At 37.2% G+C, this 18,602-nt stretch overlaps 1 protein-coding gene across 7 annotated transcripts in view; it reads right to left on the bottom strand.

The window, feature by feature from the left end:
* The window catches only part of MTIF2 (mitochondrial translational initiation factor 2), a 28,116-nt gene that overhangs the window by 1,174 nt on the left and 8,340 nt on the right, over positions 1–18,602 (bottom strand). For 6 of the 7 annotated variants that reach the window (XM_058684072.1, XM_058684073.1, XM_058684075.1 and 3 more), the window contains 8 exons: positions 17,765–17,925; positions 16,686–16,862; positions 14,489–14,628; positions 11,416–11,540; positions 9,488–9,692; positions 4,168–4,420; positions 3,232–3,372; positions 925–1,089 (listed from right to left, as the gene is read on the bottom strand). In XM_058684072.1, the coding sequence (XP_058540055.1) occupies positions 925–1,089; positions 3,232–3,372; positions 4,168–4,420; positions 9,488–9,692; positions 11,416–11,540; positions 14,489–14,628; positions 16,686–16,862; positions 17,765–17,925 (1,367 nt within the window). The remainder of the gene's footprint in view (positions 1–924; positions 1,090–3,231; positions 3,373–4,167; positions 4,421–9,487; positions 9,693–11,415; positions 11,541–14,488; positions 14,629–16,685; positions 16,863–17,764; positions 17,926–18,602) is intronic. The other variant, XM_058684079.1, reaches the window with a different exon arrangement.

The raw sequence follows: 18,602 nt of genomic DNA, 5'->3' as shown, positions 1-18,602 counted from the left end.
TGGAAAAGAACCTGCTTGCCTAAAAAAATGAACAAGGGAAAAAGAAATTCACTTTTTTAGCTGAAGATGCACTAGAAGATAACAGTTTACTGTCTGCTCTATGAAAACCTGGTTTTCACCTGTCCCTCAATATATTATTCTTGAAGAGAACATCTGTCATCACCTAATTTTAATCTTCCCATTGATAATTTATATTCACTTAAATACTGATTCTGTGACTCAGCTTAAAGCTTAATTTTTTTCACTGAAAATTAAATTCCAATAATGACATGGTATCACACACTATAATATACCGATTTACTGGGGTTAGTGTTATTTGGCTGATGGAAACCTTTGTATGACTCAAAAGTTTTCCAAATTGTGCCTTAGCACAAGAACATACAAATCTCTGTATGGTCATGTTTAGCAGATCAGAAAAGCCTAAAATAAATCTCTGGACCATAAGAACAGATAAAACGATTCAGTCCATCTCAAATAAATTTAGGCTTCCATCTGGCCAAGGGATATGCTAGGAAGAATATTTCTAAATATGTGATATTTAAATGTAAAATTAACTATTCTCATGGTGGACTTCTCGGCCAACTCCAGGACAAAATCAGTGGCTCCTTCCAGAACACTGTATATAATCTTCATGCATCCCATCCCAGTCTAATTTGTGTTATAATTAGTTGATGTCTAAACCTTAGGGCAAGTTCTTACTGCCTAACTTGCCTTTGTATCCTCAGGGCCAAAGCATAGGCTGCAGAGGGCAGGTTTATAATACATAGGAAGTTACATTGAATATATCATTTTTTCTAGGACACAGGCCATTTATTGGAACAGTGAAGGTATTTCAACAGTGAACTATAATTCCCCTAAACTTTGCTTTCAAGTGTTCTTCACAGCACCTAAGATATGAATGTTTAATGTTCAGTGAACACTCACCAATTGGATGCTCTTCCACAATGCAAGGCAATCTGCTGCTCAGTTCTTCCTGCAAATCTTCAATTAGGCGGTAAATGATTTTGTGAAGTTTAATTTTTACTCCTTTTTTTGTAGCAGACTTCTGGATAACATTGCCTGCATTCACATTGAAGCCATATATAACACCTGGGAAGCAGAAATAGAAAAAATAAAGTAGCACAAATATTGTATTAAGGACTTTTCTTTCAAGCAGAAACTCAAATCTAAATAGTTTTATTTCGGGCAGCCTGAGTGGCTCAGTAAGTTAAGCTAAGCGTCGGACTCTTGGTTGCAGCTTAGGTCATGATCTCTTGGTTTGTGGGATTGAGCCCCATGTCTGGCTCTGTGCTAACACCATAGAGCCTGCTTGGGATTCTCTCTCTCCTCTCTCTCTGCCCCTCCCTTGCTCACTTGCATGCTCTCTCTCAAAATACACTTAAAAACAAAAAGGTTTTAGGGGTGCCTGGGTGGCTCAGTCAGTTAAGTGTCCAACTTCGGCTCAGGTCATGATCTCACAGTTCATGGGTTCAAGCCCCATGTTGGGCTCTCTGCTGACAGCTTGGAGCTTGAAGCCTGCTTCAGATTCTGTGTCCCTCTCTCTCTGCCCCTCCCCGGCTCATGCTTTCTCTCTCAAGAATAAATAAACATTAAAAAAAAAGTTTTATTTCCTTCTATGTAAATTAAAAGGGGTGATGAAAAATTCTGTTATTTTTTCTCATAAAAACTAGTAAATTTTCAAATTAACCAAAGGACTTTATAAATACTATTGTAGCTTGTTTAACAAGGAAAACTTCTTTATAATTTTTAAACCCATTAATTTAAGAGACAAAAGTACCCATACTGTGCAAGGCAGTACGCTAAACAAACCTTTGATTTTTATACCAGAGAAATAAGAAAACGAAAATTGAATAGGGCTGAAATATTTTTACATTATTTTAATAATAATTGTATTACTAAATTATAAACTTATTGTCTACAACTTTTTGTGGTTTATTCTTAGATATTCAGCTGGCCAAAAGATGCTCCAAAATAGTTACTAAATTGGTAAAGTTTAAGAGTTATTTAAGAAATGAAAGAAATTCTATGGAGTTGACTATTTTGCCAAAGAACAAATAATATATTTAACAGCAAATACCTTAGAGGGAATAAAAAGCAAAACACTCCTGTCCTTAAACAAGTGATAAAAATGAAAGCAAACAAGTTAATCAAGAGAAAAACACAACCACCTTGAAAGTTTTATCATTAAGAAATCATTTAACACGCTACCTGCATTACATAGTATAGTGCTAGGCTGGTCAATGCCTAGAAAATACTTTGAATTAGCCAGTACTGGGGCACCTGGGTGGCTCAGTCAGTTAAGCGTCCGACTTCAACTCAGGTCACAAGTTGGAGCCGCACATTAGGCTCTGTGCTGATAGCTCAGAGCCTGGAGCCTGCTTCAGATTCTGTGTCTCCCTCTCTCTGCCCCTCCCCTGCTCACGCTTTGTCTCTCTCTCTCTCAAAAATAGATAAAAACATTTAAAAAAATTTTTTTAATTAAAAATAAATAAAAATTAAAAATGAATTAACCATAACCAGCATTACTATTTAGTAGAAGTGACATCTAATTCTAAATAAGTACAGTCATTAAGTACCTCCTTTCTAAGTGATTCATTAATTAATAAAATGTTGGTGACTTGCTAGGTGTTAGACTTAAAAGTGAGTCATGAGTCACCTTTTTGTATATCGTACGTTCAACTAACAGTCCAGTCCCCCTACCTTCTAGGCATTTAATTAAAGCTAAAAACTGTTTGCTTAAATAGTGCATATACTAAAGCTAAAAACAGCTTTTAATCTAAGAAAGATTTATATAATTATCAATAGACAAAAAACAGACAAAAGTAAAAGATGAAGTAAAATACTGAACAGGCTGATTACAGTGTCAGGAGCATTCAAAAGTCTAAATAAAAGATACAGAGAACCAACCTTGGATTGGGTGGGGAAATGGGAAAGGCAGTAACTATCTTTATAAATAAATAAATAAGTAAGTAAGTAAGTAAGTAAAATCAAAAACCTTCTGGGACTTGAAAGAGTTCCCCAAGGTTGTAGTGTGAAAACAATGAGTGAAGTTATGGCTGCAATACTGCGCATCCCACTGAGCTCAAAGGCTGGGACTCCACTAGAGCAGGAAGGGCGATGCTGATAAGGGTAAAGGGCAAGTTGATTAGCCAAGCTACAAAAGACTGAAGGTAATGGTTCACAGTGTGTTCTAGGGAACACAGTTAAACAAACAGTTAATAGAAATCTTACCATGAAATGTTTCAGCAAGGTTAACATCATTTTCACTGACATCACCCACACCAAAATGTACTAATTCAAGTTCACACTCATGTGAAGCATCATAGGTATCCATAATGTTCACAATGGCCTCAACAGAACCATCAACATCACCTAAAAAAGTATGAAACTACTGGTGTTAAGAGTTAGACATTAACAGACACAAAATGACATAAATCTATTTAAAGTCATAATAGGAATGGCATTTACCACTTTTATTTAGGTTTAGCATTATAAACATCTATTTAACTTAAGTATTTAGAACCAAAAGTACATTTACAACAAAACATCAAGAAAAATGTTTATTAAAATCTCTCCCAGTGAGTCATCCAGAGTTCATGAGTTCAAGCCCCATATCAGGCTTTCTGCTGTCAGCACGGAGCCCACTTGGGATCCTCTATCCCCCTCTCTGCCCCTCCCCTGCTCGTGTTCCCTCTCTAAAAAAGAAATAAACATTAAAAAAAAAACAAAAGAAACACCTCTCCCCCAGTGAGACATGGGCAAAAAGGAAGGCAAAAGGTACAACCTTCCAGTCATAAATAAGTCATGGGGATGTAATGTACAGTACAGTGACTATAGTTAATAATACTATATTATACATTTGAAAGTTGCTAAAAGAGTAGATCTTAAAAGTTCTTATCACAAGAAAAAAAAGTTTTGTGACTGTGTATGGTGATTAGACTTACTGTGGTGGTCATTTTGCAATATATACAAATATCAAATCATTGCTATATACCTGAAACTAACATAATGTTATATGTCAATTACACATCAATAAAATAAATCTCCCCCAAAATACCAAAATAATTTTAGCTTAAATTTAATGGCCCAAATTAATTGTGAGAATGAAGAAATATACATATTTATAATACAAAAATGAGTAATGAAGTAAAATCTTTCCAAAGTCACCTTTAATAATTATAGGAAGTACATTTGAATCCTTTTCTTCTTTCTCTTTTGTCTTTAAAGGTTTTTGTTCTTTTTTTTCTTGGTACTTTAGAAATGATCTCTCCTTCCAATGCAAAGTGCCATATTTCTCACGGGCTTTCCGATGTGCTTCTTGATGTTCCTTTCGCTTTTCTTCTATGATTTTCAGATTCTCTTTGTTTTTCTCCTGTTCTTGCTCATACTTCCGCCAGTCAACAACTTCACGTGCCCTAGGCTTTACAGGGGAAAAAACAGGCATTATTTAACTAAATAGAAACCAGCATCTTATGGATTAAAAAAGCTTGATGTTTTTCCCCAACTTAGCTTGGTCTAACTCATATATGAAACCACTAATTTTATCAATTTTGATAAACTTACAAAACTTTAATCTAGGGTCTTTGTATATACAGATGATTTAATTTTTAAATATTACCTCAAATTTTTAAAAATTCCATAGCCAAATTATAAAATGGCACCACTGGCCCTCTCATAAGCCTTTATAGTCTATACTTATTTGTTAACACAAATATACTTATTTGGTAGAAAATTAGAGAATATTTAAAATCACTGTATCCCACGATATATCACAGTGAAACTGGCAAGATACAAAAAAAAGAGAGAATTCTGAAAGCAGCTAGGGACAAACAGGTCTTACTTAACCTACAAGGGAAGACACATAAGGGTCATAGCAGACCTGCCCACTGAAACATGGCAGGCCAGAAGGGAGTGGCAAGAAATATTCAATGTGCTGAATAGGAAAAATATGCAGCCAAGAATCCTTTATCCAGCAAGGCTGTCATTCAAAGTAGAAGGAGAGATACAGGCTTTCCCAGACAAACAAAAACTGAAGGAATTCATGACCACTAAACCAGCCCTGCAAGAAATCCTAGGGTTACCCTGTGAGTGGAAAGCAGCAAAGACTACAAAAGACCAAAGACAACACCACAAGCATGAAACCTACAGATAACACAATGACACTAAATCCATATCTTCCAACAATAACTCTGAATGTAAATGGACTAAATGCCCCAATCAAAAGACACAAGGTATCATTGTGTCTAAAGACACAATGGATAAAAAAAGAAGATCCATCTATATGCTGCCTACAAGAGACTCATTTTAGACCTGAGGACACATTCAGATTCAAAGTGAGGGGATGGAGAACCATCTATCACAATATCGGATGTCAAAAGAAAGCCTGAGTAGCCATACTAACATCACACAAACTAGATTTTATTTATTTAAAAAAATTTTTTTTAATGTTTTTATTTTCTTTTTGAGAGAGAGAGACAGAGTGTGAGTGGGACAGGGGCAGAGAGAGAGGGAGACACAGAATCTGAAGCAGGCTCCAGGCTCTGAGCTGTTGGCACAGAGCCTGATGTGGGGCTCGAACTCAGACCGTGAGATCATGATCTATGACCTGAATTGAAGTCAGATGCTTAACTGACTGAGCCACCCAGGTGCCCCCCACACAAACTAGATTTTAAAACAGACTGTAAGAAGAAATGAAGAAGGGCATTATATCATAATTAAGGGGTGTATCCATCAAGAAGAGCTAATGATTATAAATGTTTATGCCCCTAACTTGAAATGCCCAAATATATAAATCAGTTCATCACAAACATAACCAAGCTTATTGGTAATAATACTGTACTTGTAGGTGACTATAATACTCCACTTACAACAATGGACAGATAATCTAGGCAGAAAATCAATAAGCAAACAATGGCTTTGAATGATACACTGGACCAGATGGACTTTGACAGATATATTCAGAACTTTTCATCCAAAAGCAGTACATTCTTCTCAAGTACACATGGAACATTCTCCCAAAGAGATTACATACTGGGTCACAAAACAGCCTTCAACAAATATAAAAGGATGAAGATCATACCATATATATTTTCAGACCACAACGCTAAGAAACTTGAAATCAACCACAAGAAAAAATTTGGAAAGCCTCCAAACATATGGTGGTTAAAGAACATACTACTAAAGAATTAATGGGTCAATCAGGAAATTTAAAGAAGAAATTAAAATATATATGGAAACAAATGAAAATGAAAACACAACAGTCCAAACCATTTGGGATGCAACAAAGGCAGTCCTCAGAGGAAAATACATCACAATCCAGGCCCATCTCAACAAGCAAGAAAAATCCCAAATACAGAATCTAACTTCACACCTAAAGGAACTAGAAACAGAGTGCAAAGAAACCCCAAGCAGAAAAGAAATGATAAGGATTAGAGCAGAAATAAATATAAAATTAAAAAAAAAACAAACAGTAGAACAGATCAATGAATCTAAGAACTGTTTTGAAAGAACAAACAAAATTGATAAACTCCTAGCCAGACTTCTCAAAAGAAAAGAGAGAGGACCCAAATAAATAAAATCACAAATGAAAGAGGAGAGATCACAACCAACACCACAGAAATACAAACAATTATTAGTGAATACTATGAAAAATTATATGCCAACAAACTGGACAATCTGGAAGAAATGGACAAATTCCTAGACACCCACACACTCCCAAAACTCAAATGGGAAGAAACAGAAAATTTGAACAGACCCATAACCAGTGAAGAAATTGAATCCGTTATCAAAAACCTCCCAACAAGTAAGAGTCCTGGTCTAGATGGCTTCCAAGGGGAATTCTACCAGACATTTAAAACGGAGTTAATACCTATTCTGCTCATGCTGTTCCAAAAAATAGAAATGGAAGGAAAGCTTCTGGACTCATTCTATGAAGCCAGCATTACCTTGATTCCCAAACCAGACAAAGACCCCACTAAAAAGGAGAATTACAGGCCAATTTCCCTGAAGAACACAGATGCAAAAATTCTCAACAAGATACTAGCAAATCAAATTCAACAGTATATTAAAAGAATTATTCACCATGATCAAGTGAGATTCATTCCTGGGCTGCATGCCTGGTTCAATACTCACAAATCAATGTGATTCATCACATTAACAGAAGAAAGGATAAGAACCACATGACCCTGTCAACAGATGCAGAAAAAGCATTTGACAAAATACAGCATACTTTCTTAATAAAAACTCTCAAGTAAGTTGGGATAGAAGGAACGTACTTTAACATCATAAAAGCCATATATGAAAGGCCCACAGCTAATGTCATCCTCAATGGGGAAAAACTGATAGCTTTTCCCCTGAGATCAGGAACACGACAGGGATGTCCACCCTCACCCCTGCTATTTAACATAATCTTGGAAGTCCTAGGGTCAGCAATCAGACAACAAAATGAAATAAAAGGCATCCAAATTGACAAAGAAGAAGTCAAACTTTCACTTTCCACAGATGACATGATACTCTACATGGAAAACCCGAAAGACTCCACCAAAAAACTGCTAGAACTGAAACATGAGTTCGGCAAAGTCACAGGATATAAAATGAATGTACAGAAACCAGTTGCATTTGTATACACCAATAACAAAGCAACAGAAAGAGGTATCAAGGAATCGATCCCATTTACAATTGCACTAAGAACCATAAAATATTTAGGAATAAACCTAACCAAAGAGGTAAAAGATCTGTACACTGAAAGCTACAGAAAGCTTATGAAAGAAATTGAAAAAGACAAAAAGAAATGGAAAAATATTCCATGCTCATGGATTGGAAGAACAAATATTGTTAAAATGTCGATACTACCCACAGCAATCTACACATTCAATGCAATCCCAATCAAAATGGCACCAGCATTCTTCTCAGAGCTAGAACAAACAATCCTAAAATTTGTATGGAACCACAAAAGATCCCAAATAGCCAAAGTAATGTCGAAAAAGAAAACCAAAGCTGGAGCCATCACAACCCCAGACTTTAGCCTGTACTACAAAGCTGTTATCATCAAGACAGTACGGTATTGTCACAAAAACAGACACATAGACCAATGCAATAGAATAAAGAACCCAGAATTGGCCAACTAATCTTCAAGAAAGCAGGAAAGAGTATCCAATGGAAAAAAGACAGTCTCTTTAGCAACTGGTGCTGGGAGAACTGGACAGCAACATGCAAAAGAATGAAACTGAACCACTTTCTTACATCATACATAAAAATAAATTCAAAATGGATGACAGGCCTAAATGTGAGACAGGAAACCATCAAAATCCCACAGGAGAAAAAAGGCAGCAACCTCTTTGACCTCGGCCACAGCAACTTCTTACTTAACATGTCTCCAAAGGCAAGGGAAATAAAAGCAAAAATGAACTATTGGGACCTCATCCAGATGAAAAACCTTCTGCACTGCAAAGGAAGCAATCAACTAAACTAAAAAGGAACTGACAGAATGGGAGAAGATATTTGTAAATGACATATCAGATAAAGGGTTAGTATCCAAAATCTATAAAGAAATTACCAAACTCAACACCCGAAAAACAAATAATCCAGTGAAGAAATGGGCAGAAGACATGAATAGATACTTTTCCAAAGAAGACATCCAGATGACAACAGACACATGAAAAGATGCTCAACATCACAATCATAACCACACTGAGATACCACCTCACACCAATCAGAGTGGCTAAAATTAACTCAGGAAACAACAGATGTTAGTGAGGATGTGGAGAAAGGGGAACCCTCTTGTACTGTTGGTGGGAATGCAAACTGGTGCCCCACTGTGGAAAATAGTGTGGAGATTCTTCAAAAAATTAAAAATGGAATTACCCTACAACTCAGCAATAGTACTACTAGGAATTTATCCAAAGGATACAGGAGTGCTGATTCACAGGGGCACATGTACCCCAATGTTTATAGCAGCACTATCAACAATAGCCAAATTATGGAAAGTGTCTAAATGTCCATCAACTGATGAATGGATAAAGAAGATATAGTATATAACAATGGAATACTACTTGGTGAGGAAAAATAATGAAATCTTGCCATTTACAACAATGTGGATGGAACTAGAGGGTATCATGCTACATATGTCTTCACTCATACACAGAATTTGAGAAACTTTATAGAATACCACAGGGTAAGGGAAGGAAAAAAGTTACAAACAAGAGGGAAGCAAACCATAAGAGACTCTTAAATACAGAGAACAAACTGAGGGTTGATGGGGGTGGGGGGTTGGGGGTGCAGGGAAAATGGGTGATGGGCATTGAGGAGGGCACTTGTTGGGATAAGCACTGGGTATTATATGTAAGGGATAAATCATGGGAATCTACACCTGAAGGCAAGACTACACTGTATACCCTCTATGTCAGTTAACTTGACACTAAATTATTAAAATAATAAATAAATAAATAAAATCACTGTATCATGTATATAGGAATTAAGCTTGATATACCTCAGATTCTACTTCAAGAATTTCATCTCCTGCAGAAGGGAGGTCTCTCCAGCCTACAATTCCCACTGGCATGCTGGGACAGGCCTCATGGATTGTTTTTCCATTCTCATCAAACATTAAGCGTACTTTTGCCCAACTCTTTCCAGCAACCAGAATGGAGCCTCTCCTCAAAGTTCCTCTTTGAATTATAGCTGTAGTAACAGGCCTAAAATGAAAATAAACATATATATTCGTAATGCCATAATCAGGAAGTAAGCACTTTCTTAAGTAGAGCAAAGATATCTTTACGAGACTAAAATATATATATACTATGTACACACAGGGTTAACCCCACTACTTCTCAAGCAGTTTTTCATACTATAAAAACATTTCTACATAATTGCCAAAAGGTAGAAGCAAACCAAATGTCCATCAACTGAATAATAAAGAAAATTCAGTGTATACATACAATGGAATATTATGCAACCTTAAAAAAGAAAGCCCTGTCACATGCTCCAACATGAATGAACCTACCATGAGGACATTATGTTAAATGAAATAAGCCAGTCAAAAAGGACAAATACTGTATTATTCTAGTCATATGAAGTACCTAAAGTAGTCAAAATCATAGAAACAGAAAATCTAAAGATAGTTGCCAAGGGTTGGGCATTGGAAGGAGGGGAAATTAGGGTTTCGTGGGTATAGAGTTTCAGTGGGTTTTTTTGGTTGTTGTTGTTTGGGGTTTTTGGGTTTTTTGGGGGGGGGGTTTTTGGTTTTTTGAGAGAGGGTGCAAGTGAGTGAGGGGCAGAGAGAGGGAGAGAGAGAGAGAATCCCACGAGGGGAGAGAGACAGAGAGAGAGAGAGACAGAGAGAGAGAAGAGACTGAAGCAGGGCTCACCCAAAGCGGAGTACAAGCTCACCCGAAGCAGGGCACGAGCTCACCTGAATATGCACAAGCTCACCTCGTGTGGGACTTGAACCTAAATTGTGAGATTATGACGTGAGCCAAAGTCAGATGTTTAACTGACCGAGCCACCCAGATGCCCCAGAGTTTGTTTTACAAGATTAAAAAGTTCTAGAGACCTGTTGTACAACAATGTGAAAATACTTAATATTACTGAACTTAAACATGGTTAAGATGGTAAATTTAATGTTATGCTTATTTTATCATGCTTTTAAAAAAAAGGAAAACAAAACACATTTCTTATCAGCTTATGGCATTGGAGGATGCAGTTAGCTGAGTGTTCTGACAGAATGCTAATCCTGTTTCCGTAACTAATTTGTTAAGAAGTGAAACCTCTTGCTGATAGGGAGAAAAATTAAAGAGAAGAAAAACCCAAAGACCTTCCTGGATAGAATATTAATGGGTAAGGACATAAAGAATTTAGAAACCCTGAGGGCAACATTTGCTATTTCATTCCAATTTGTTAGTCTATGAGGCTTTATTTATCAATTCAGTTAAGTCAGTGGAGAAAAATATTCAAACAAACTGAACTACTTACACCATTAAATGTGACTAGGAGATCTATAGATAGCTATGGCTACTGGTAACTGCATTTAAAACAAAATTTTTAATGTTTATTGTTGAGAGAGAAAGTGTGCAAGGTGGGGGGGTGTGCAGAGAGAGAGAGGGAGACACAGAATATGAAGAAGGCTCCAGGCTCTGAGCTGTCAGCACAGAGCCCTATGTGGGGCTCCAACTCACGAACTATGAGATCATGACCTGAGGCGAAGCAGGACGCTTAACTGACTGAGCCACCCAGGAACCCCTGATAACTAAATTTTTATGTTCCATGTGCTAATGCAATAAAATGCTTTTCAAAACAAATGCTTTGAAAATATTGTCCATGTCTAACAATAATATGCAATAAAATAATGCATTGTTACATAATCAAGCCACAAAAACAATGAAACAAATTATTAAAAAGCAAGCATTTTAACAGTCCTACCCTCTTCCTTTGTCCGTGAAAGATTCTATTACTGTTCCTTCTACTGGACCATTGAGGTCTGCTTTCAGTTCTAACATTTCTGCCAGAGCAATTGTTGCCTCTGCCAAAGCCATCAGATTATCGCCCTTTAATAACAAAAAAGGGTGTTAAGATACATAAATAAAATATTATCTGTAAATGTAAATACCAGTGTCAGAAAGCAAAATAATCCTAGACAGTTATATCATACTTTTCTCTTTAAGCATTAAAAGCATGAATCACCCAATCAGAAAGAAGGAAGGAGGCCAGGAAAGGAGGAAGCGGGGAGGGGGGGAGGGGGGGAGGGAGGGAGGGAGGGAGGAAAAAACAAAGGAAGGAAAAGCAAGAAAACCTGATCCAGGGACATATCTTTCAAGGAAGAATGGCGATTTTCTTTTCTTTTCTTTTAATGTTTATTTATTTTTTAGAGAGGGAGAGAGAAGAGAGAGAGACAAAGCACGAGTGGGGGAGAAGCAGCAAAACAGGGAGACAGAATCCGAAGCAGGTTCCAGGCTCTAAGCTGTCAGCACAGAGCCTGACGCGGGGCTCGAACTCATGAGCCATGAGATCATGACCTGAGCCAAAGTGTGATGCTCAACCAACTGAGCCATCCAGCCACCCCAAGAATGGTGATTTTCTTAAAAGGAAGCCCACTAGTGGTGCTTATTAATACCCCTTCATAAATACATGCTTCATGCATTCTCCTCCATCTGTCTCTACCATTGCGTTCTCTTCCTCTCGCTTTCTTTACAATGCTACTTGACATTTGAAGTTCTAGCCAACTGAATAAGCCTTCACATCTATTGTTTCATTCGATCCACTCAAGAATGCTGTAAAATAAGTAAATCAAACATTACTTACTCTTATTAATAAGGAGAAAAAGTACAAACTAGACCCAGTGTCTAAGATACACTCTGTAATTACCCAGCTGTGTAACCTTGAAGAATCAGTTCACCTCCCTGGATCGTCTTTCCTCAACTGGAAATGAGGAAGCTTGATTAGATGATTCTTTCACCTTTAATGATCTATGGTTACTAGGCATTCTAGGGCTCCAAGATCACACAGGTGATTAACTGACGATGGAACTCAAACTGATGGGCAAGGGATTTTTCCACTCTCTGTCAGTTAAGAGGCTGCTCAGTTGTCAGAGTATAAAACAACGGAGACAAGTTGTTTGTAAACAATACAAAACAATACTTTCCTTACCCATCCAAATATTCCCAGTCTTGATTTAAAGTTACAAATGCTACTCTGAAAAGTAGAGCTGGGGTGTTTCTTTGCATGAAATAGTCCTCTATCTCTACTTGGAAAAAAAGGCCTCATCTTTCTTTCTGCCACACCCTCCCAATTCCCTCCATTCCCCAGAAATCATCTCTGCCATGCGTAAGCAGCTTTACATTTACATACTCATCTCAAGGTATCTGGGCAGAAAAGGTGGCTGTGTCTTCAAATGTTTTAATCTTGCCATCTGGCTTTCAGAGTGCAACAGCAATTGAAGTATAGTGGAAACATAATAAAGCAAGGTGGCATTTCAGAGTTTCAGAGAAAAAGAGGCCTGGCTTCAATATCAATGAAGGCATGATTGCTAAGCATCCTAGAAGTAACAAATTTAGGAAAATTAAAGATAAAATGAGACTTAATTAGAGGAAGGTGGCCAAATACAGTACCATCCCCTCAGTAAGTGATCTGGAAAAAAAAGTATTGTATTGTAGATTATATATGAACCATAGAACATGATAAGAATGGACAAAAAAGGAAATTGTTACTTAGCAGCAACCTGTACAGGAAAAGAGAACTGCAAAATGCTGTCACAAAGCAGGTACTCAGCTTCCTTGGTGTTTTTCAATCAGAAAAGAATAATTGGTCATTTAAAGGAAAATGGAGAGGCACCTGGGTGGCTCAGTTGGCTTTAAGCATCCAACTCTTCATTTCTGCTAAGGTCATGATCTCACAGTTCCTGGGATCTAGTCTCACTTCAGGCTCTGCACTGACAGCACGGAGCCTGCTTAGGATTCTCTCTCCCTCTCTCTGTCCCTCTCCCACTCACACTCTTTCTCTCAAAATAAATAAATAAACGTTAAAAAAAAAGAAAAGAAAATGGAATTCATCATAAATAACAAAACTTATGGCAATTTAATTCATGGAAACATTGAATCAATCAATAACAAACTGAACCCAAATGTTTTATCTTTGTATTAGTGAAATTTTTATGTTTAAGTATCTCTTAAATGCCCTAAAACCTATTCTGTAATTTTTCAGTATAAAAACAAGTACTTTTTATTACAAATTGGATTTCATTTCTGCTTAAAAAAGTCTTCAGCAGCTTACTATTACGCTATGCCTACAACATCCACCATGTGTTCTTATACTTAGAATAAGCATTAGGAGGCACCTGGGGTGGCTCAGTCAGTTGGGCATCTCACTTTGGCTCCGGTCAGGATCTCACTGCTCGTGAGTTTGAACCAGCATTGGACTCTGCGCTGACAGCTCAGAGCCTGAAGCCTGTTTCAGATTCTGTCTTCGTCACTCTGCCCCTCCCCTGCTCGCTCTCTCTCTCTCAAAAATATAAAAACAAAACATAAAAAAATTTAAAAAAAAAAAAAAGAAAAGCATTAGGTCTGGACTTGATCCCTGACTGTTCTGTTGTATAACCCTAGACTGGTAACTGACCTCAGAAAGCCTAATTTCTTTTTTTCTTTCTTTTAATGTTTATTTATTTTTGAGGTAGGGGACAGAAAGAGAGGGAGAGAGAGGTTCCGAAGCAGGCTCTGGACTATCAGCGTAGAGCCCGACAGAAGGCTTGAACTCACGAACTGTGAGATCACGACCTAAGCCAATGTCGGACAATTAATTGACTGAGCCACCCGGGCACCCCAGAAAGTCGAATTCCTAATCTGCCAAACCAATATAATGATGCTAGCCTTGCCTAGTACACAAAGGGTTTTTAAACAACAGAAATTATATATGTCCAGATGTTCTTTAGGTATAGTCCCCTATGTGCATTATGAACAGCAGTCCCAACCTAACACATCATCTCTGAGGTGCCTACACTTACCGTGAGTGCAGAGATGTGCACTGCTTGAACGTCACCTCCATAATCCTCACACACTACATCATGAGCTAGCAGTTCTTTTTTCACTTTTTCAGGATCAGCCTCAGTTTTGTCACATTTGTTTATAGCAAGGACGATAGGAACTGAAGAGTTAAAAAGAATGCAAATGAGGATACCTTCAATTCCAGGTATTCACAGTGAAAGACACCAACCTTTTCTAGCTTTCTCTTTACTGAGTAGATGTACTAAACTACAAGAAAGACCTAAAAGACCTGCTTTAGACCCCCTCATCTTTCTGCACATAAAGGAGGATTCTGGATGTGAGATGTCAAAATTGTAATTATAAGCAGATTCTGAATTAAGAACAGATACCTAAGATGAAAACAAACAAACAAACAAAAACAGAATTTGGGTAGAGAAAGGCCTATCTGTAAGACTGAAAGCAAGATCAGCAACTACACTGAAGATAATCTGCAGAAAGAAAATTAAAAAGTCCAGAAAAGATTCTAATTCAATTCTAACACTACAGATCATTTGCCTCTTCTTTTGAGGAGCTATTAACTCAATGAAACCCAACATCTTACCCTGGGCTGAAACGAAGTAGCACTGTTGTAAACTTACTTTCAGGATTTACGGCAATTCTTTATTAATATATACTTTAGTGACTGACATATAGTAGATTCTTAATAAATGTTTACTGAACAAATGAACCAAATAATCTTTTTTTTTTTTTTTTTTTTAATTTTTTTTTTTTTCAACATTTTTTATTTATTTTTGGGACAGAGAGAGACAGAGCATGAACGGGGGAGGGGCAGAGAGAGAGGGAGACACAGAATCAGAAACAGGCTCCAGGCTCCGAGCCATCAGCCCAGAGCCTGACGCGGGGCTCGAACTCACGGACCGCGAGATCGTGACCTGGCTGAAGTCGGACGCCTAACCGACTGCGCCACCCAGGCGCCCCTGAACCAAATAATCTTATAATCTACTTGTCTTGATCACTAGACAAATCACATAAAATGTTAGGAGATAATTCTCTGGTTGGGTTTCACCAACTGTGCTACAATTTTCTCAGGTATCAAAGGAAGAAAAATTGAAAACAGAAACAAAAAAGTTATCCACAACCTACTATTATGAAAAAGTACATTCCATATGGATGAGATGGAACTTAAGGGACAAGAGAACAGGAATAGAAAGCATGATGTAAGAAATTTATCCTATCTCAACAACTGCTTTGCTATGGATCCCTGGCAAATTTATCACCCTCTTCTTTTTGTTATATTCCCTATGTTCATTAAGAACATAGTCCATTCCACAAAGGCAGTTTTGAAGAATTAAAAAGAAAAGAGAGTAACACTGGAAGCTAAAAGAGCAGATTTCAAATGTGGACATGTTGCAAATTAACTGTAACTGGAGGCAGTTCCTGCCATTCTCGGTTCTTAGTTTTCATGCTGTTAAGAACTGGCGTAGATAGTGATTCTCAAACTTTTTTTTCTCTTGCCAACAAACGTAAGGGAATATGATGCACTCCATCAAGGTACATTTTCTCAAGGTAACAGTATTTTCTCAGTGAGTGTAGGGTAATATCAGAATAAGAATGAATGAACAAAGTATGTGTGTGTGGGGGCGGGTAGTAGCTATTACCACAGTTTCTAAATGGAGACGTGATTTTTAAAAAGTTTCAATTTTATACCTCTAAGAATTTATGTAAAGCATACGAAGAAAAAGTTTCTCTTTAGAGAAGAATTCAAGATAATAAATGAACAAGGAATAACAGAATTAGAATATAACCATTTTGCAACTCCTAATGTTAATAGGTGATGGGTATGTAGTTTATTATTCTATTCTTACCTTTATAATTATTTAACATTTCCATAACAAAAAAGTTTTTAAAAAGTCATTTGCGGTTATTACATTTTCACACCATGCCAACTAAGTAAACAGTATTAGAAGGACTGTATTTATGGTCACAGGTCCCCAGCTGACTCCTGCTACACACTTTTTAGTAGTTACATCTGTGGGAAAACAATTCAATCATCTTTGAGCTGTATCTGTAAACAGGCATAATAATCCTGGAATTGCCAGGTAGATTAAATGAGCTACATGTAAAGGGCACCAGAATAGTGACTTTTTGTAGATCTTTAAAAAAAAAAAAAAAAAAAAGCAACTGCTTTCCTGATACACATAATCAGCCACACAGTACCTTGAGCATCTTTGGCATGCTTAATAGATTCTACAGTTTGTTTCATCACTCCATCATCTGCAGCTACGACCAGTATGACAATGTCAGTGACCTGAGCACCTCTGGCCCTCATTGCTGAGAAAGCAGCATGTCCTGGAGTATCAAGAAAGGTGATCTTTTCCCCAGAAGGCAGAGACACTGTGGAAACAGAAATCCAAAAATACTAAGGACTCAAATGTGCGCTTTCTTAATACAAAGGAATATATGTGAAATTATCAAATAGAATCAATAATTCCTTAAAATAATTTATTCCTCCCATTAATTTTAATTGGGAACAATACAAATCATTATTTCACACTGAAAAATGATAACAAAGCAGTGAAACCTTTAGTGTTTTCTTTTCATGTTATAATTTCAAAGTAAAACTTTTTATATTTTTAGAACATATTTTCATAAATGTACCAACTGGTATCTATTCTGGAGAGAGAACAGACTGATAGTTATATAGGAAGTTTCCCCTTCATTAGCTACACAATTGCCTTAAGCAAAAGGCAATTTAGTACATAGATAGTAGCTCAGGATTTGAGCCCAAACCCAGCCCAAACCCAGCCTTGGATATAAATCCTAGCTTTGCCATTTATTAGCTGTATATCTCGAACAAATAACCTATCCAAGCCTCAGCCTCCTTATCTGTAAACAGGGGTATTAATACGTACTTCGTGATGTTGTGAAGATAAAAATAAAGCATATAAATAAGGGGCTCACCACACCACACACCACAGTGCTGGGCACATGCTAGTTGCTCAGTAATGGTAGCTGCTATTTAATTATTATTATGAACATTACTGTAACCAGGCATTGAACAATTTTAAGTTCATTAAGCCAAACTAAGAATAGCCAGAATAAAAATATAATTTTCTTCTTATAGAATGTACAAAATAACCTTTATTAACCAGCTGCTCGATATTTCATCAGACCAACAGCCTTAAGCTTTAGACTTTCCTTTTACTTTTAATTTGTGTATCTCATGTTAGGACACTTGGTTTAAGAAAACAGTATGTGGGATTCCCAAGCACACTGTAAGGTAATTTGGGTCATACCAAGAAAGGCACCAATGTGCTGAGTGATGCCTCCAGCTTCCATTGCTGCCACTTGAGTTTTTCGCAGTTTGTCGAGTAACGTCGTTTTCCCATGATCAACATGGCCCATTACAGTAACAACTGGGGACCTTGGGGTTAATAAAACTGGATCTGTCTGAGGCCTACAATTAACAGCAAAGGAGTTTCATTTCTTAAATATCTTTATAGCCAATGAATTGGTTTGCAGTCATCTCTGTGAACTACCACTAACAATACAATCCAACATTCAGCTTTGATTAGATATAACTATCTTCCCCTTCCACACACATAATAACCTATGACAAAACATGTAATGACTGCCCATGCACAGTTGGCATCTTCAAAACAACAAGCAGAACTGAATAAAAATTTTAAATTCAGGGTCAATATATACACTCAACAAACTAAGAAAAACAACCCTTAGAGTTTGATAACCTGAATATATTTAAACACTCTGATGTTTTAAACACTTCGAAGAAAAGTTTAATCTATATTCCCATGTCACTTTAATTGCAAAAAAAAAATTTTAAGCAAATCTTTCCATTATAAAGTGTAAGTAGGGGCGCCTGGGTGGCGCAGTCGGTTAAGCGTCCGACTTCAGCCAGGTCACGATCTCGCGGTCCGTGAGTTCGAGCCCCGCGTCAGGCTCTGGGCTGATGGCTCGGAGCCTGGAGCCTGTTTCCGATTCTGTGTCTCCCTGTCTCTCTGCCCCTCCCCCGTTCATGCTCTGTCTCTCTCTGTCCCAAAAATAAATAAAAAACGTTGAAAAAAAAAAAATTTTTTAAAAATAAAGTGTAAGTAAAACTAAGTGGTCTTCTTT

This window comes from Neofelis nebulosa, chromosome 9 (genome assembly GCF_028018385.1).
Source record: "Neofelis nebulosa isolate mNeoNeb1 chromosome 9, mNeoNeb1.pri, whole genome shotgun sequence".
In the NCBI taxonomy this organism is placed as follows: Eukaryota; Metazoa; Chordata; class Mammalia; order Carnivora; family Felidae; genus Neofelis; species Neofelis nebulosa.
This window is presented reverse-complemented; position numbering and strand designations above follow the sequence as displayed.